This window comes from Hyposmocoma kahamanoa, unplaced genomic scaffold (assembly GCF_003589595.1).
Source record: "Hyposmocoma kahamanoa isolate Upper Pololo Valley unplaced genomic scaffold, ASM358959v1 270, whole genome shotgun sequence".
Lineage (NCBI taxonomy): Eukaryota > Metazoa > Arthropoda > Insecta > Lepidoptera > Cosmopterigidae > Hyposmocoma > Hyposmocoma kahamanoa.
The window spans coordinates 1012205-1033685 of NW_020653770.1; the positions used below are offsets into that span (position 1 = coordinate 1012205).

General features: G+C 39.0%; 1 protein-coding gene across 2 annotated transcripts in view; it reads left to right on the forward strand.

The window, feature by feature from the left end:
• LOC113228999 overlaps nucleotides 1–21481 on the forward strand; it is a 255159-nt gene that overhangs the window by 138422 nt on the left and 95256 nt on the right. For both annotated transcript variants that reach the window (XM_026462468.1, XM_026462467.1), the window contains 4 exons: nucleotides 16335–16656; nucleotides 17465–17582; nucleotides 17936–18055; nucleotides 19366–19572. In XM_026462468.1, the coding sequence (XP_026318253.1) occupies nucleotides 16335–16656; nucleotides 17465–17582; nucleotides 17936–18055; nucleotides 19366–19572 (767 nt within the window). The remainder of the gene's footprint in view (nucleotides 1–16334; nucleotides 16657–17464; nucleotides 17583–17935; nucleotides 18056–19365; nucleotides 19573–21481) is intronic.

The following is a 21481-nucleotide window of genomic DNA, read 5'->3' on the forward strand; positions in this document are numbered from 1 at the left end:
GGCATAGAGGCGTCTTTTCTTTGGAATGACAAAGACTCTTAGCTTCCGCCACTAAAGTTCGCCATTGTTTTCGATCTTATGCCAGTTCTGACCATTTGGGCACATTCAGCTCCTTCAGGCCTTTGGCGGCTCCACCCTTCTAGCGGTATCTCGGACGGCCCACTGGACGATGATCCGCAGGATTTCCCATATACACTCTTTTGGCAGCTTGATCCTCTCCCATTCTTTCCACATGCCAGAGACGTCTAGCGAGATTCGAGTTAATTATTTAAATCAAAATATGATTAAATTCATTACTTTAGCTTATATATTATCGCTTCAGTCCTTCTGCTTGACAGGATCAGATGGAACCAAGTTACATAATCACTTTAAACAGCATCTTATTATTTTTTAATAAAAACGCACACTCGTAGCAACGCACTAGGGAAACCCTGTATCGCGGATGCCATGAACATACATACACAAGACAATATTACACATAGACAAGCACAAATTACATCGAAACTGAACTTATCTAGCCAACCCAGGAATCAAAACCGGGACTGCTGCGTGGCAGTCCAGCATGGTAACCGTTTGGCCACAGAGGCAGTTAAATATATTAATTTCTATCGCTTTTATTATAGTGACTACGTGTTTTGGGTTTTTCCTTATCTACAAAATCGTAGTCAGCCTATTATACGTCGCACAGTTGGGCACGGATCTTTTCTAAGGTGGGATCCAGGCCATTGTCCACTATGCTGTCCCAATGCGCGTTAGGTACGTCTCGCGTTTTCCTTTTGCGTTTGTAGGTTTCATCACGTTGTTTTCACCTTTAGCGATAGATATTGTTAATAAACAATCACAAATGTAAGTAACTTAGAAATTAAAATCATTGGTATATGTCGCCGTCGACCTCTGTCTTAATATATGCAAAATAGTTAATCTAAAAAAATATTTATAACGCCTAACGGAGTAACGACTCTGTAGAGGTCTATCATAGTACTTATCCCTCGCTGATATTGTACGCGCAATGAGTTAAGAAATTAATATTAACAAACACAGATACACACATAATGTAATCGAAAATATCCCAACACCGTTTTTTATGAATCAAACATTCGTCTGAAAACAATTGAAAGACTACTTTTAAAATATTTGATAAGATTGAATTTGATCCAAGCGACGTTATCGTTCAACATTATGATGGGTAGACGTGAAAATACGACAAAATAATCTCGTCGCACCTGTATCATTATATTAATAATTAATGCACGCTTAGTGTTTGTGTGCGTACACACACGTTGCTGTGTACTCACACATACAGAATACGTATGTGATAAGGTCGTAATAACGGTCTGGGGTTGCAATAATAACACTATTTGCGTTAATGTTACTTGAGAATATATCTAGTTTTTAGGTTTTATCTTATAATGTTAAGTGACGGGACGAACAAGTCGTGCGCCTGATGGTAAGCGACATGCCTGCCTATAACAGCTCCAGTACCTCTGAGAGCTTTAAGCCGTAAAGATGTGAGTAGCACTACCACTGGGTTCGTCACCCTGAGACATGAGTTGGCAAGTCCCATGTGGCAGTCCAGTTTGACCAGCACCCTTGCCCTTCAAAACAGAAACGTACTAATGCTTACGTTACTGCTTGATACTTCCCTGAATTCATACAGTTTAGCTATTGCGTATATTTGTTTTTTCAAACAAACCAACGTTTCAGTCTCGTTTCCTAACTTCAGGCGTTTAGCAATTCCTTTTCATTCAATATTTAAAAAATACCATAGTTCATTATACAACTTTACAATACAATTTGACTGCATCTTAATCTAAAGATAGAGATCAAAGTACTGGGAAGACGCAGATGTAATTACACGTACACATTTTCGCATGATGGTGGCAAGTTTTGAATATACTATAAGTGTCAGAATACGTGGTATAAGAAGCTAGTCTAATATAATATACACAGGGTTATTGGGTTATTACTAACATTATAGATAGTAGAGCTCCTTCTAAAGAGTTCGTCCTGGGAAGCACTGCGTTGCGATTTGGAAGGGTATGTGTGTGTAAGTGACAAACGCAGTGGTAGTATCCCTAATGCTCTGAGTGGCACTGCAACTGTTATGGACAGGCGTGTAGCTTACCATCAGCCCGCACAACTCAACAACTTTTGTTCCTTGACTTTTGATAATTCAACAGATTATGCTTTTGTATAAAAATAAAAATATTTAAATAGATCGCTCTAAATATTGATAAGCCAGTGATAGACTTTTCGAATCCCTATCTAATCTTCTAAGACTTAATTTTTAACTTTTGTATAGAACGAGCTCATTCACAGTCCTCTTAAGTATATAATCTAACGACGTCCATTAAGCTTTCTTATCGGTTCACGTGAACAGCGCAGACAACGAATCCTAACTTTCTAGGTTAAGTAAACGAAATATTATTGATATTAGGTCTAGATCGACTATTAATACAATTATGAATATTTAGAAATATATAAGTAAAATAATTTTTATTTAAGAATTTTTGTAACGATATTGTACATAGCATAGTGAACTTTACGTTTAACCAAAATCTTCCAATCAAATCAAACAACCAAGATTTGGGCTCGTATCTAGTTTGTACGTTGCGCAATTGAACATAAAGTTCGTTATGCTATGCACAATATAGTTCCCCCGCAATATAAGTTGAGCCTAAGGGACGGGTCCTAACATGGACCAACGGCTTTAAGATCAGTCCAGCCGCTTGCGAGCTATAATGCCAAAAACAGATAGACACAGATAAGGCCCCAAATTTTTAGCGTCGAGGCTTAAACATAATTTTAAGCGTATAGGTTTTGGTTCAAATATATATATTTACGTTTGATACGACAATGACCGATTGCCAAACGGTAACAACGAACACAAGGCAACAACAAAGTCGAACTGGCATTTGTGCGAGCAGCAAAGAAATACCTATCGCTTTGGCAAAACCAATAATTTCGATAAACGGCTTATTGGTTTACCTTATCCGCAATAATCTCAGACGGCTTCATTTCGACTAACGTCTGTGATTGATTATGCATTATGTATTTTCTAGATTAGAGTTTCGTGTTTGTAAATCTGATCAGTAATAGATAAATGTTTTTTAGGAACTAGAAATTGTTTAGCAGTTATTGTATATTTATGGAATACAAACAATAACTATGCAATCTACAAGGCAAATGGCACATGAAAATTTGTTTTTATGATATCAAGTGACGGGACGAACAAGTCGTGGGCTCGGTGGTAACACGACACGCCTATCCAAAGCAGTTGCAGTGTTACTCGGAGCTTTAAACTCCTTGAAACATCATGTTGACTAGATTGACACATGCTTGACTACAAAAATAGGTGTGATAAGCAGTACCATCCTGGACGAACTCTTTCACATAGCGTTCTACTGGTACTAATACTAACGGATCAAATGCTGCATCAAGGACGCAGTCAATGGTGTCTTTAACGAAAGCCCTGGTAGTAACGCCACCTATGCGTATAAGCGGAGCGGGTCGGCGTGGTGTTACATGGTCTATCAAACGGGTTTTCAGCTATAAGCTTGTCTCTCAATTGCGCTTTTGATAAATTTGGTCCAAAGATTGTGAACTGTGCGTGTGCACAGGTGTACTGTGACGCACTATTTGTTTGTTCGCTCTCGATCGTCCCGTTCTGCCGCCGCCACGATATTTGTACAAGTGTATTATGTACAATTATTATTTGCGTGTGTGATGGCGCGTCATGTTTGCTTTAGTACATAGAGCCACACCGCATGACGTTGAGGATGATTGTGAACGGCTTCGGAAGACCATCTCCACCACTATGATATATTTTTTTTCGTCGTTATGTATTTGGTTTTTGAAAATCTTTTTTGATTTAATCTAATAACCTCTTCTTAATTTTTTATTAGATACACAAATATATCGAGTTCTTAGGTTTTCGCGATTGTTACACATATAAATGAAACTGTTTTTCCGGATTTAAATCGCGTATATTTGTTTCTTCAAACAAACCGACGTTTCGGGCCCTTTACAGCTCTCATGGTCACGGTTGACTCAACCGAGTCAGTTTCATTTCCTATACACAAATATATTCTATCCCAATCGGTATTAGGATATATAATTACTTGAGGTCAGTTTAGTTTTTATATTCATCTCCGATCATCTCGTTGTCCACTCCCGTCATTAAAATATCATCTTCCACACTATTCGTCCATCTCTTATTTGATCTCCCTGATCTTCGCAAGGCTTTCACTGATCTTCAATTGCTGTTTGTACAACAAATATGTAAAAGGGTGTGAAATCGTGACCAGCAAACAAAGTAAACGTGTAATTTTGATGTTACGAAGAAAAGTAAACATTTACATTATTAGTTTCCACGCAATGTGTACGGTAATATCATTACCTGTGATCAGAAAATAAAGCTACCTCTTGTACGGAGAGTCCATCTTGCTTGGGTTTTACGTTTGCTTGTTGAGTCGCACTTAACATGCAAACAAAATCTTAACGTGATCATGATCAACCCATTATACAACCCACTGAATTGGTGTCTCCTCCAAGAAACGTGTTCAGGCCACGTTGGTCCAATGCGTGTTGGGGACGCCCATTTTCCAAGAGCTGTAAACCTTCTTTGACGTACATTTCATCGTGATGCCTTGCTCCATCGTTACCGTGAGGTATCGTTACTAAACACTGGAGATCCTCTTGACCATTATACATAATAGTAAAACATTTTATTATGAATTCTACAATGTCGATGAGTTTCTTTTGAAACAATTGTAATTTTGTTTTACTTGACTTCTTTGTATTTAGACAAGCAGTGGTTGTACTACTTTATTTTATATTCAGTTTTATTGTTTGCGTTAGTGGCGAACATATTGTCCTTTGACATTGTATTTTTAATTACTTGCTCACATACAGCTTCTACATACTTGAATGACGAAAATCCGTGGTAGTGGCCAGTTTAGTTGTTATAGATTGATGATAGGTATTTAATAGCATATCTATTATCACTCCTATCTCTGTCTGCCTTAGCGCCTTACAAATGAATAGTAGAGTTTAATCAATATTACTGTTTCAAGTGGTTGAGTTTGACTCTTGACGTACCTCTTTCGCTTCCCCCTCCCGTATCAGTCGTTTCATGCCCCAGAACCCTTGTAGTTCTTGTTATTTGTGACCTCGCATCCTCAATCTGAGGATGCCTACGCCTAGGTCTCCCTTTTCACGTTTTCATTTTATCTGTTAAATTTATCGTATGAGTCCACTCAACCCATTTGATGTTTCATTGCACATACATTATCTAATCAGAGAACCAAGTAGAACAATATCAATCTTTATCGATTTATTTCCTGTTATTTAAACGTTGGATTATTCAACACGATATTTAACATCGATACATGCTTTATTGTTATTATTATTGTAATTTAGTTGCAACAGAGAGTTCTTGTAAAGAGTTTGTCCAGGAAATACTGCCGCCATACCTATTGGTGCCGCCAAATAATATTGTGAGCATTACTGCTTTCCGGTTTTGAAGGGCAAGTGTGCTGGTGAAATTACAGGCACATGGGACTTTTCAACTTGTGTCTCGGTGTGATGGGCGCGGTAGCGCTCCTTTAAAATTAAAGCTTTAACCAGACGGACGACTTGTTCGTGCCATAACTTGATATTATGAAACAAATGCTTGACTTAAATGTGCGCTTTTAATCACGAGACCATATTGTATTTATTAAGGAACAAATACTTTCCATTCTTGCCGTACAGGGTCCAGAATACGTTAAGCTTCAGATTGAAATTTAACTCTATGCGGCTGTTGGTGGATAATCGACAAGGAAGCTCCATATCTAAAGTATCAACTGTACTACTCCTGATGAAACCTGCATGTCGAAGAAGTGTCCTGACCGTCAGTGGCACATACGGGCAGATACTGTACAACATTGTACGCTTGACACCAACACGCAAATTATCTTTTGTATTAAATAGCATCTTAAAAGTATAATAGGCGTTGACGAAATATTGACTTACGAGATCCCGATAAGAAAAAGTGATTGAAACGTACAACTTGCTGTACGCAATCGTTAATTTTTTAGATTAAAAATAGGAGTATTGCGTAAATAACAATCAATTTAACGTTGATAACATGCACGCTGAGAATATGATCGGTTTACGTTACAATGTTAGTGATAAAACACAATACCCTCACGTGCCCATGGCCCTATCAATACAACGAGCTGAGATTCTCCCAGCATCAAATATCTTGTCTCCTAAGTACAGTGGTTCCCAGACTTATATCGGATCATATCCCCAAGTAAATTACGGTTACGGTTACGGTTACGCGGTCTCCAAGCCGATTGTAACCTCGTGTGGCAGTATGAGTCTGTTGCTTGGTTGAACACGACGCAGTGCCTCGTTCAACTGCCTTCCTCCTGCCTATTCACTTCTCCAAAACAGAATGAAAAACTTTAAAAATGGAAAAAAGTATACACAGCGGTTGCACGTCCTCCCACTAAAAGTGCACCTCACTAACATCCGAGGTCTGCACTCAAATCTCGATTCGGTCCACTACCACCTTGAAACCGACAAACCGCAGCTGCTGTTCCTCACAGAGACGCAGATCAGATGTCCGACTGACGCAGCGTACCTCAGCTACCCCGGGTATACTCTGGAGCACAGGTTCGTACCTCGTGCCGGAGTCTGTGTGTACGTTCGCGATGGCATCTGTGTCAAGCGTCTCAAGAACCTTGAGGCACCGAGTTTTTCAATTTTATGGCTTCTGGTTGACACAGGAGTTACACAAATAGTGTACTGCTGTGTTTACCGATCGCACAGTGGAGATCAGGAGACGACCAAGCTGTTCCAATATCTAAGTGAGACGTCTGATGAGATTCAGCATAGGTACCCAGCGGCGCAACTAGTCATTCTGGGGGACTTTAATGCACACCATCAAGAATGGTTGTTCCCATACCAGAAGACCGATCACGCTGGGAGAGAGACGCGTAAACTTGCGTTAACGCTAAGCTTATCCCAGCTTGTCAGTGGCGCCACTAGGATACCAGATGTTGAATCCCATACGGCTAATTGCTTGGACCTTCTGCTGACAACTGATCCGGACCGATACTCTGTGGTTGTGGAGGCCCCACTGGGTACTTCCGACCATTGTCTGGTGAAAACTGTATCCGTATACTCCCCACCCGATCAGGGCCCTAGTGGTATGAGACGGGTGTGGCGATACAAGTTAGCAGATTGGGACGAAATGCGCCATTTCTTTGCGTCATATCCCTGGCAGGCGTGCTTTACTTCAGGAGACTCGTCGAGCTGTGCTGATGCTGTAGTCGAGGTCTTGCGTTTGGGTATGGAGTATTACATTCCATACTCTGATGTACCCAATGGACCCCAAGCTCGTCCATGGTTTAACGCTAATTGTAGTTGTGCTGAAGCACGTAAACAGTCCGCGTACCAAGCTTGGGCAGATGCTCGACTACGCAAAACTCCGAGTACTCAGAACATGAAGAAAGCTTTTAATAAGGCCGCCAAGAAGTGCAAAAGCATGTTACGTAGGGCCAAGTTCGACCATGTGCGCCGCATAGGAGCCAAGCTTGCCTCTTATCCAGCAGGCAGCAAATCCTTTTGGTCCCTGGCCAAAGCGGTCGAATCGAACTTTTGTCGCCCATCTTTGCCACCTCTGCTGAGGCCGGATGGTTCGCTGGCTCATACTGCGGAAGAGAAGGCGAATCTCTTTGCCTCACTCTTTGCAGAAAATTCGCGTCTAGATGCCGCAGGGACCCTACCACCTACTTTACCTCAGGCTGGCTGCACTATGGCGCCAGTTCGCATACGCCAAAAAGAGGTACTTAGAACTCTGCGAAATCTAGACGTGAATAAAGCTAGCGGGCCAGATGGAATTCCAGCAATAGTCCTGCGTAACTGTGCACCTGAGTTGTCTCCTGTTCTCACACGCCTGTACCGCCTCTCACTTGAGACTGGTGTAGTTCCCAGGTCGTGGAAGCTTGCAAACGTGCAACCTGTACCAAAAAAGGGAAGCAGAGCTGACCCTGTCAACTATAGACCTATCTCAGTCACTTCCATACTCTGCAAGACTATGGAACGTGTACTCAACAACCGTCTCCTATCGTACCTTGAAGACAACGATCTCCTCAGTGATCGCCAGTACGGATTCCGACGAGGGCGATCTACTGGGGATCTTCTTGTGTATGCCTGTCACATATGGAGCGAGGCTATAGAAAAGCAAGGCGAAGCACTTGCAGTGTCTTTGGACATTTCTAAAGCCTTTGACAGGGTCTGGCACGCAAGCCTTTTAAGCAAGCTTCCCTCTTATGGGCTTCCCACTGACCTTTGCAATTGGATCTCGGATTTCTTGAGCGAACGTTCGATTCGAGTGGTCTTAGAAGGCTACTCTTCCGAACATATGGCGATAGATGCCGGAGTTCCTCAGGGTTCCGTACTGTCTGCAACTCTCTTTCTGCTGCATATCAATGATATGTTAATTCCAGGTACCTTTGCGTATGCTGATGACAGCACAGTTGTAGATAGGTACTTGACCAATGCAAGGGTCAGTGGAGAGGAAATCCAGTCTTGTCGAGAGTCCATGGTTAGCCGTTTAGATTTGACACTCCAGGCAGTCTCCGATTGGGGCAATGCCAATCTTGTCAAATTTAACGCTACCAAAACGCAGGCATGTCTATTCTCCACAAAACGGAGTCCCTTTGAGCTGACTCCGACTTTTCGTGATATATCCATACCGATAGCCGATTGTCTCCAGCTACTTGGAATGGACCTGTCGTCCAATTTGAACTTCGGCAGATACATTGAATCCACGGCCAAAAATGCAGCAAGGAAGCTTGGGATCCTTTCCAGGGTGAGGCGGTACTTTACACCGGGACAGTTGCTCCAGCTGTACCAAGCACAAGTCCGATCGTGCATGGAGTACTGCTGCCACCTTTGGGATGGCTCTGCGACATATCAACTGGCCACTTTGGATTCAATTGACAACCGTGCCAAGAGGCTTATAGGTGACTCGGAATTAGTGGAGGCGAAGCTGCAGAGCCTTGAACACCGCCGTAAAGTTGCCTGCTTATCGGTATTTTACAGGATATATCACGGAGAGTGTGCGATGGAATTACATGATTTAATTCCGCCTTCCCCTTTCCATCACCGGGGGACTAGGCGTAGGCTTGGGTTCCACCCCTATGTTGTGGATATTCCAAAGATTCGCACGAAGCGTTACGCTTCCACATTTATATGGCGAACGGCTATGGAGTGGAATTCCCTGCCTGCAGACTTGTTCCCTGAACGTTATAACTTGGACCTTTTCAAGGCGAGAGTGAATAGGCATTATTTAGGTGTGCATGCTCCATCGTCGACCTCATCGTCACTTTCCATCAGGTGAGATGGAGGTCAAATGCGCACCTATATTTTATAAAAAAAAAAAAAAAAAAAAAAAAAAAATTAACTTTTGTAATCTAGTAAAAATACTCAAGCTGCAGCCAAGCGGGAAATATCGCAAACTTCGCTGTTTAATTTTTTTCGTAATAAAAACTTGATCGTTTTCGCGGACCCCGGGCAATTTTCGTAAACCCTCAAAATCGAATCCCAGTTAACACCCCTTGAATCATCCTATAGAGCCCAAAGGGTCAGTCCCATATCATTCTACATAAGTTTTGTTTATAGTGCCCCTCCTTATCAACCTCTTGGTTATGCAAGAAGGGTACTATTACCTGTGCGCGCACAGGAACCTTACAAGTTCGGGTTCTGACCCCCAGATCAACCAGTGTACAGTGTTCTCACAGACTTCTGTCACTTGACTTCATCCGGTTCTTCGAGAGACTAGTGCCTCGGGTGAGCCGCCCCGGGTGCATGAACAGTACCCTCCCTATTTTCCAAATAGGTACCGTAGCTGTAGGCACGCTCACTTCCCGTTGCGCTTTGCACAACTAGCGGTTGCCACCGCTAAGCTGTCGACTCTGAGTCCACTACCAAATCTCTCATTGGTGGCGGAGCTGTAAGGCACCCTTACTTCCCGACGCCGAAAAACGACCTACGTTTCGAGTTCTTTTCAGATCGTATGACCGCGATTGACTCTTTTGTTTTATCTTTTATCATCATCCTTTTCACACGACCCAATTCTAAGCATCTCGCTTTTTATCTTAGTCACTACAGACCGATTTATAATGCAATTTAATTTTACGTGTTGAAATATACCAGTTTGTATCAGTTTTGTCCAATTGTTACAAAGTTAATATTGTGACACAAACATCTTCTGTTTATGAAAATAATCGCAACTTACGACCCCACGAGGGCAGTGCTATTATCTGAGCTGATTGTATGTTCTTTCGCGGCTAAGACGCATATAAAACATGTAAACAATTAATTAGGCAAATAGTTTGATAATTCTCTATGAACTTATATTCTTTTGGAATTAAATGAGTGTACTTTTACCACGCTCACGTGACGCAGTCGTGTCATAACTAACGGAGGTATTAAAGAAATAGATAATGAAGATGATGTAATCGAAAGGGAAGAACAAATTTAAACGTATTTATAAAGAAGTAATCGTAGATAAAATAGATTTAACGTGCGCTTATAATACGATCAGCAAGTAGATCAAACTAATGACCCTCTGAAGCGCTACGTAAAAGATGTTATTGTTATGCCCTGTTACAAAAGCCACACAAGGCTAGTAAAAAATGTACTATTCCGCGGTCACAAAGAATGTCGTCTGTGGTGTCGTAGTACTTTACCAGACAAAACCTGTAAATATACTGCTTGATAATGGCACAGAAGACATAGTTTTATTAAATTGTTCTCAATGACCCGTCGTTGTGTATTCGATAAACTTATTATCGTTTGCCTCCAGCGGCGTAGGCAAATGTATGTATAATAGTTCTTTGTTTTATTAATGTTTGTCTGTAGGTCAAACTGATAAGTTGCAAAAACTTCCAACAGCAATATTTATTATTTCTCGAGATAGTAAATATCTATGGTCCAGAAAGTTGGAGATAAATAAGGTGTGGCTATGAGGAACAAGGGTCCAGACACTGTTTTAGAGAAGGATGCAGAGAATGTAACACCTAGTCAAAGTCAAAGATCATTTATTCCTAAATTTACACTTGAAAACGTCACTTTTAAGCTACTGCTCGTTCACTACGCTGACTTCCCTGAGACGAACGAGCAAGAAACTCGGGGTATTGCTCTTTTCAAATAAACTTAAATGCTATGGAATACGCTTTGAATCAAAATTGTGTGGATTCTAGCGCCGTGTCGTCTTTCCATACATTTTTAATCTAACACGCAGTCTTCAATTTTGTAATATGACTTTTCAATCAAAATATTTTTAATGTAGTTTTTAAACTCAGTGGATATCTTCTTTCTTATTGAAATTATGTATATTTTACGGGCATATAAAATATTTGAGTAAATGTACTGTGATGCCACAGTCATGATACCAGTCTCCTTAAACTTTTCTCTGAGAGAAACCCGAGAGCCTAGACGGAACACAGAACGAATTGCTCGTTTTTGCAATACAAATATGGTTTGAATATCTGCCGCTTTACATCACATGAGAATCCCGTAGGACATTATACTATGGAAGTAACTAAAGTAAACTAGTCTAGCAGTACTAACATCGGTAAGCTCACGTACTCTGCGGACTCCGTGTGCAGCGGAGTTTATTCTGCTGGCCAGGAAAGATATATGTGGAAACCATTGAAGTTTACTATTAAGGTCACTTCCAAGAAGACTGCTTTATTAACAAGGTCTAACTTTTCTCCGTTTATTTGTATGCTTGGGCTAGTCGATTTTACGTTAGGTAATTAAAATTTAACACATTTTGTCTTTTTGGCGTTAAGCAATAAATTGTTAGAATTATACCAATAAACTACCTTAGAGAGGGTATCATTAATATGGTCATAGTTAATGTCATGTCTGTCTGTTTTAAAAATCAAGGATCTGTCGTCAGCAAACAATACTATTCGCAATGGTCCTTAACAAAGAATGGCAGATCATTGATATAAATCAGAAATAAAAAAGGTCCAAGTATTGAGCCCTGTGGAACACTAATTTTTACCGGAGAACCCATAGAAGTCACTCCATTTATGTCTACTTTCTGAATTTTACCGTTGAGATATGACGAGACAAGTTTCGACGCCTTGCCATTTACGCCGTAATATTCCAACTTCCTAATAAGAATAATATGGTCAACGCAATCAAATGCCTTTGAGAGGTCACAGAAAACACCAATAGCCTTCTGGGACCTTTCCCAAGCATCAAAGATGTGTTTTAGTCACGCTACCCCCGCATCGCTAGTTATCTACCACTAGGAAACCCGTATTGTTCACTATGAAAAATATGATTCCTACCGAAATAGCCCGTTCGAAACAATTACTGCCAAATAAGCAATACTTGACCATATGAAAAGACGCGTGATGCGAATTAAGCTTCATACTTGATACTTGTCTTTTAATTTTGTCGAATATCACTTATTTGACAGTAATTGTTTCGGACGGATTTCGGACAGAGATCGAGAGTAGACCCCTAGGACAGTAATTGAGTCAGCAGAACTAAATCATAAAATGACGTTGAAATCAATTACACCGTACTAAGAACAGAAGCGTAATAAGAGCAAAGTCACAACGCATCATACGCTCTTATTACGATTGTGATAACAATTAAGGTAGAAAACAAATATTTCAAGCTCTAACTGGTATAAAACAATGATATTAACATGAATGCTGGAACAATAGGGTTTACTTAGAGCGCCACCTGTGTAAGCTATTGCGTGTAGTTGTAAATGGAAAAGATACTATCATCGTGTGAACAGGTGAATAAATAATGCTATATGAAACTTGGACGCAATTCCCAAATTGTTTCTATTTTGTGTATAGCATTTATAAGAGCGGGAGTAGGTCAGTGGAAGAATGGTTACTTTTCAATTGAGAGAACTTTTAAATTATGTACATTTGTGAATATTTAATAGAAACGCCTCTCGCTAACGGCAAAGGAAAACATGATAAAACGAACACGAAACGTGAAAACGTGTGTCGCGGGGCAGACTATGACCTTATATCTTCTCCTTAGTGGAACGTGGAATTGGTTGATGATGACTTATGTATACAATACAAGAAACGTTTAGACAACATTGCGGTTTATGAAGATGCTAATTGTTGTCATCTTACAGTTAAGTGACAAAGACTAATAGAAGAATTTAAATCACTTTGACTAAAGAATTAAGGGTAAAAGTAACATTGTAAATTGAACTGCACGTACCCAAGCAAAAGGTGTCGGGTCACCTACACGTATGATAGATTTTAAAATTTTGTTGTGTGTGTTTGTTTGTCATGTATCGGAGTTAACAATCACAGTTTAATAACGTGACGAAATTTACCTTTGACGCTTTAAATTAACTTGTGTGTTGACTTTCGATACAGTATGCTCATTAAATGTTTCTGTGGATGACAAAAGAATAACGTTACGTTCAAATGTCACCTTTGTCACGAATGTATATAATGGAGATAATGAAGAAGAAAGATTTAGTTTATTCCACTATGATAATTATATTTGAACCATTTTAAACTACAGAATACAACTTTTTAGGCTCCTGGGCCACTGCCGTTCGTTTCCCAAATTGGTCCGGTAATTGATCCCGGCACCTGCTCATCAAGCGCCCGCAGTGCTGGCCGCGGGGCCACAGAGGTCCTCAAATTTGTATTATCACATTATATAAACAACCACCTACATTATTACTAGCGTATATTTCTACTCGGTACGGTTACTGTCTAGAACTAGGAACATTTAGGCAGATAATCATCGTTATTGTTTGTTATGTTTATATTAATAGCCTGGTTATTATTTCTATAGTTGACACTTTGTTTCGCATCTTGTATCATATTATAATCAGAGTAATTATATTGAAAGAAAGCCATAGCATAATTTTATCATATTTACGCATACTCAAGTTATTATTTAAACTGATAACTCGAATCAAAGGTTACACTCTTAATAACATTTGATAAACTGCTTTAAATGGATGATACGTTGCGGTCATGTAGGTCCTTATTTACATGTTTACAGAACTCAGTCGGGCCTTCGATTTGACCTCTTTATCGTAAATGATTTATATAAACATTTTTCTATGTGAGAATATCATGTTTATCGTGTAAAATGCTCCAATTAAAGTTTTCTTGAACCTGTCTAGTTGAAAGGCTATGACTTTAATATTTAACTTACGTACATTTGTCAATGCATCAAATGGCATCATTGCTGGACGTGGACAAATGCGGATCTCCTGAGAGGAGGCCCGTGTCCAGCAGTGGGACGTATATGGGTTGACGATGATAATGATGATGATAATCAAAGTATAAACTTAACCGATTAAGTTTTACATTGCTTTCATTTGTGTTATTCTGCTACTATTTATTATCATTATAAATAAGCATATTATTAGCCTTAGATAAGATTGGCTACTTCTTATCTTTAAATGTCAATGAGACATGATGAATTAAATCTCTTATCATGAATTATATCTTTTTGATAATTTTTTTATAATATAAATAACTTTCCTGTTACATACCCTCTTTGCAATGAAGTATTTTCATAGCTAGGCGTTCGACTTAACCTCACTATCTTATCAATTTAATAAAGGAGTGATCGAGCTGAGTAAACGTTTCAGTTATAGGTATGTTTACCAGATAAAAGTTCAAGTATCTCTTACCAAGCGTTTTATTTGTATAAAAGTGATCAACTGTGAGTGAGCAACTGCTATTTAACAATAGTGTTCCACAGGGTCCACGCCTGATACTCATATAAATAAGAATTAATTATTAAGTAAATATAATATTTTTAGGGTTTAAATTAGAGTTATCATAACCACGGCATCGCAAGAAGAGGTTAAAACTCCGCCGAATAAGAGAATTGATAGTCTTCAACCTTAATTACGTAATGTAGATGATCTCATTTCACTACAAGAGATTAATGCTGTCTGTTGATATCGTTTGAACCTTCGGTCCGGGAGCTACCGTGGTAAAGGTCAGGGGACAGATAACCCTAGGTTCACGTGCGACTGACCACGTGGTCTCGCGAATTGATGTGGAAATTCTAGTAAATAACGATTTTTAGCTTTAGATACATAAGACTCTTTAATTAGATTCAGTCACATGTTGACAGATTGTAAAGTATAATATATGTATATGATGAACTGATATAGTTTCCTAACTAATATTTCACTTACGCACTTGTCAACTTTTGTCTCAAGATGTCGGACGTAGTAGCAATGCTCCAGAAATCTTTGCGATTTAAAGCTCTGAGTGGCACTGTAACTACGTTTTATGGACAGACGCACGACTTGTTCGTCACTTCCCTTGATATTATAATAAAAGCTATATTGAAACCTTAATGCTTAATTGTTTAATAGATTTATGTAGTGGTATCTATTGTCAGTTTTTAAAAACGTATTTTTATTTTAAAATACACTGTTACTATTTGTATTTTACTGTAACACGCTTAAGGAACTATAAGTGAACTTACTATCTTTTTTTTTCGTATAAACACTCGTAACGTTATCTTTTCATGCTAAGGTATTACCCTATTTACACGGATTATCAGCGTCTTTAGATTGTGCGAGATTAGCAAAAGTGGAGTGGTTATTTATCTTCGTAATCTTTAATTTATGAGAATTGTAAATATGTTATTGATAAATTTTTATGCTAAAATTTGTGTTACGTTCTGGTCATCATTTGTATAAGTATAAAATTATATTCTAAAAGAGTTGTCACAATATTTTGTACGAATAAGATACATTTAAGAGCTGAGTCTCAGTCCTTCTCATCATTCAGAGCCCGTTTCTATTTTTCCGTTCCCAGAATCCCGTTTTTATTTTTGCATTATTTGTGGTGTTGTTCTTAAATATGTTAGATTTTTAATTGTCGTTTTGGCTGGTATGTGTTTGTTAACTTTTAGGGAGTTAAGACCTCCCCGCGCGTTACGGACTGTTTCAGAATTTTAGCGTGGTGGTCCATAGTCATCTGTATTATTATAAATTTGTATTTTCTTTTCTTTATTGTGTTGCATATAAAATATACTAATTTAGATGTTCGTAACTAAATTCAATTAGCCTCCAAATTGTCAGATGAACGTCGTTTAATTCCATGTGTAGCTTCTTCAATAACGGCAGTTCATTTAATTTTATTATTGTAAAGTTCAAGACAGTATCACTTTTGGTATGAATTTTACTAATAATAAACCTTGCGGTCTTCTGGAATATCTTCGAAATACTTTTAATGGTCTTCTATTTTTTCTTCTGTGTATTAAGTGAAATTTGTTAATTGTTGCAGATGCGCGGCGTTCCCGCGAACGAGCGCGTCTACAACCTCCGCACACGGCCGCCTTCACTCCTACCACCTTCCCCCCTCTCCTTAGCCTCCTCCGGTGACAAATCTTCATCTTCCGCCCAACACCACTCTCCTTCCTTAGAACGACCTTCTTCACATCCCGCACCGCCCACAGCAAGCTTTGTGTGTTACGTGTGTGGTGTCAGCGCAGCGTCAAGTCAGCTCCGATTGGTCTACTGCTGCGCCAATCCGGAGAGAGAACCGTATTATCCTTTTATAACTACATTGAAACCACATCCAGACGCCAGTCCTATAAGTCCACAAGGTGAGTGTTGTTATATTTTGTGTACAGAGATCTAGTAGGCAACTGGTCTTTTAATGTTTGCCGACTTTTGATAGAAGACAAAAGTCTAATAAACAAAATTTATATAGCGATGCTAGCCCAGTGGGTTCGAATCCCAGCGATGACAGTATTCCTTAATTTTTAAGTTACGTTTGTGAATTAGTAGTAACACCTCTCCCTAACGGTATAGGAAAGTAATAATGGAATCTGCATGTCGAAGACCATTCACAATTGCTGCAAAACATGTGAAGTCTATATAGATAGATAGATAGATAGATAACACGTTTATTGAACACAAATACAAACAGAAACAAAACATTTACAATCACTTCACAGAGTACAACATAAAAGCACATAGAACATTCATTATTAATTTTATATACATTTATACAAAACACGTATTGCGAGAAAAACAAATAAATACTATAAGAACTGATAAAATTTTAACCTATGATACCTATGACGACAGTTTGAGCTGAAATGGCCCTGATTCAGCATAAATACTGTAATTATAATTTATAAATATAATTTATTTATATATATAAAATTAAAGTGTAAAATGTATAGCAAATAATGTACATAAGCTTGTATTAATCTATAGTGGCGGATCATGGCTTTAATAATCTTCTTAGAGGAAACCCGTGCCCAACAGTGGGAGACATCATGTGTTAGTGATGAAAAAATACGGATGATCACTTTCATTTAATAAAATGCAAAGGCAAAGAATATTCGTGGGTAGTGGTAATGGCTGTAAACCGATGAAGAAGCTAATATGTTTTCTGATGAACAGGCATGGTGCAAATCTGTGCGACGTGCTACAAGAACATCCCCCTGAAGTATCCCGCGTACGGCGACAACGGAGAACCCGCCGCCGCGCACCTCAATAACTCTCATACCAATAACATTAGGTTGGTCTATCACTTTTCAGTTGCTTGTTTATTTATTTCGGTCAACAAATTTTATTCAGCGTGAGTTGTTCAATGTACTGTATTGTATATTAAGGACGGTAAATAAGAAATTACTAATCTATTAGAAGCCCGAAGCCGAAGGTCTTGAGTTTCGTATTTTTTTAACCGTCTCTGATACATACAGTGTATGTCATCATATTTGCGAGGTAATAAATACAATGTTTATTTCTTGTGGGAATAAATATAGTTCACAACACAACAATTATGGTTTTTGCAAGGTTGTTTGTTTTGTCAACAGATGGCCAGCTACAAGGTTCAATTTCTTTTATTCAACATCGTAACCGTTGTTTCAGATTTAAACCGTATGACATAAAACCTAGTTCGAACCAAACGAACAAGAGAACGTCGAACGCGCTCTCGACTAGTCCACAAAATCAAATAGTCGCTGGTGAAAATGGTATTGGGGTATATAGGTAAGCGTCTCCTATTTTCCCTCTTATAAGAGATATTGCGGTTTTTTTTTTAATTAAGAAGTTGATCATGTCTTTGCGTGTGGTTGCGTCATCCAAAGTATGGCAGGGGGCAGTGGTTGTTAAGTGATGAGTCTAATTTCTGTTGCGGCATATGCCTCTGATTTTGATTTGTAAATGATGTGCATAACGGTGAAAGAAAAAAAGGTGATTAAACTTGTATGACGAAGGCGGTACACAATCCTTGAAAATCTCTGACACGCATTGGGTAAGGCTTGGTTCGACAGTATTTTTGTCGGTTAACATGTGTGATCAGACAAAATCGAGTAAATGAGTAAAACGCTCTGTAAACGATCAAATCGTCTGCGCTCGCGTTTGATATGTTTGTCAAATAATGTACATGTTTTAAGTGTTTGATAGAGAAATCTAGATTGATGGCGTGTTTGGCAAACTAAAATTCAGTTATCGCTTGTGCGTTGACCTTAATAGATTCCATGGTTCTGTGCGCAATCTTTCTTTTAACAACTTTTCGTGGGTAGGTTTTTTTCTTAATTTCAATCATTCTCTATACCAACGCATTTTTTTTTAATATATAGTGCTAGAGTTAATGCCAGGAACGCTTTACCTATTATTCTTACTCGTTGCACAAATTACGAAGAGAGGTGACTCATTATGTTAACTATAGTACGGAACTTACGACTGTATAAAGAGATGACCGAGTGTGAACGGCAGGCAAGTTTATCAAACATATTTGATGGTTTATTTGATCGTTTGCGACATTGTTTGAAGAAAACGTGAAGATTGAAGGATACATTTGACAGATTATTTGAAAGAAAGAAGAAAGAAAGAAAAGTAGTTTATTTGTTTACTTTATGTCGAAATGTGTACAATAGAATGATAACAAAAAATAAAGTAACCTTAGGATAAAACACAACAAAAGCTACCAAAATGATCTCCACTCAGCTTTTTGTATCAAGACGTCTGAAAAGACCTCGTTACGTTGGTTTTCAGTTAAGACGAATATATGACAAGGACAATGTAGCTTCGTCCAAGCAAATAAAAAAAATAAAAAATATAATAGATTTAACTAGGCGTAAATCGAAATGAAATAATCTTTGAAGCCTTGGGAGAGGCGAGAGTCTATAATGTTACTACAGAGTACTAAAAAACCGACCTCAAAAGTAATTCATCCCCCAATTTGCCACCGTTAGAGGTGGAACATCTTGTCGAAATTGAAAGGGACCCCACCCGAGGTACCTCTGTCCAAGAAAAAGAAGTTCCTTTTGAAGTCGGCTAAAAGCGAAGACGGGCAGGTGCTACGTGTGCGCCGGGCTGTTCCCGCAGCAGTCCATGGAGTGGCTGTCGACGGCGGCCGAGTACATGAACTCGCACGCCATGCACTTCCCGTGCCTGGCCGGCGCCAAGGGCGGGCGCGTGCTGGCGTGCTCGCGCTGCGTGCGCCACCTGGCGCGCCAGTGGGAGCTCATGGACGCCGAGCGCGTGCCGCTCGAGCACCGCAGGTGCGTCTCGCCGGTCACCCTCGCATCGCGATACATCTTCGGACCCACCGATTTTCTTTCTCGCTTGCACTTGCGTGTTGTGCGATCAAGTGATTATTGAAACTTTTACTTCTTCGACGAATTAGTTGTCGTTGTCAATTTAATGTCAACAACATGAATAGTAATGCACGACAAATCGCATAGTCGAACCTGCTATTATCTTTTTTTTAGAAAAAGTAAGGTGCACCCGTCGAGTATATAACCAGAAATAGAGACGAAATAAGGACCATATGTTCCTGGTAACACATTAGCGATACAGCTCTTATAAATATCAACACTCGTTTGCACTGAAACATAGACAGGCCAACACTGACCTGTGTGTACGTCTCCGTATATTCCAAAAAATATTCTGTGTTTATTGTAATAAAGATAATATCTCTAACAATGCCGTGCTGTACTGTTCGGTGATGTTGGAAAAACAGCAAAACATCTAATTACAAAACAAATGGAATCACATTTCATCGATATTAAATATTAAATATGTAATTTTGCAATTTTCGTCCATTATACCAAAGGTCAAGTTAACTGGTCGATTTGAAGTGAAACACTAGACGACACCCATTGACGACACCCGTCAATTGTTTCGAATTCGGGCTGGCCAATCGGTGCGCAGTTGTCACCGTAATGATTTGGCAGAATAGTTTTCAAACAAATTAAATGACATTTCGTCTCTATTTCTGGTTATATATTCGATGGGTGCACCACAGTCCATCGTCAAGTTCGAATTTCAAAAACCTTTTCCACGTTATGCAAAAAACGCTTTTGCGCGCAGATTTCTAAGGAAAACCTTTCCGAGCTAGTGAGATGAAAATAAATTAATCTCACCCCTCATGGAAGAAGGCATAAATGAAGCTACGTCAAACATGTATATTGCTCCATTAGATACAAAAAAATATGACACATATCTTCTCCAATGCTTGGAACTATCTGCAATATTAGTCGATAGACTTACAAAAATTGGAAATGATGTGGGTTATATTTTTCTGTATCTAATGGAGCAATAAACATGTTTGACGTAACTCCACTTGTGCCATTCTTCAGTGAGGGGTGCGTAATGACAAATAAGATATCTTTTATAATAATAAATGGAAATATGAAATTAGTAAGTTGGAAATTAAATTTGAATTATAAACAAAAACTCTTTTAACTTTTTATAAAATAATAACATCTTTTATCTATTTTTTTAATAATAATAATAATAATAATAACGCACACACTCAACATAGCCCCGCACTAGGGAAACCCTGTGTCGCGGGTGCCATGGACACACACATAGACAGCCACAAATTACACCCAAACTCACGAGAGAAATAAATGTAGGCCATACAAATATTTCTCCCGGCCCGGGAATCGAACCCAGGGACCTCTGCGTGGCAGTCCGGTATGGTAACCGTTCGGCCACGGAGGCAGTTAAATAAAAATAAAAATTTTATATCGGCTGGTAGCTTATTATGATTATTTTTATTAACATATGGTATGTTTACTAATTGTATGTAATTTGGTGAAAGGTAAAGCCAATTTTTTTCTATTTCTCAAACTACGTGTGTGAGGTCTACAGTTTGGCCGATATAAATATTTGTTTTTGTCGTACTAGATTACACATTTAGAACATGTAAATAAATGTTAGAGTCAGAATCTTATATTCAACGAAATTTACATCTTTCCTTATTTGTAATATTTACCAATATACGAATGCATCGTTTTTGTAACACAAACGATCGACAACTTTATTTCCGTGATATAGCCTAAACCCTCGCCTAAGAGGAGACCCGTGCCTAGTAGTGGGACGTATAAATGGGTTTGTGATGATGATAATTTGAAATTAGTTATGTAAAAGTCAGAAAGAAGCCTGGTACTCCTAGGTGATGGT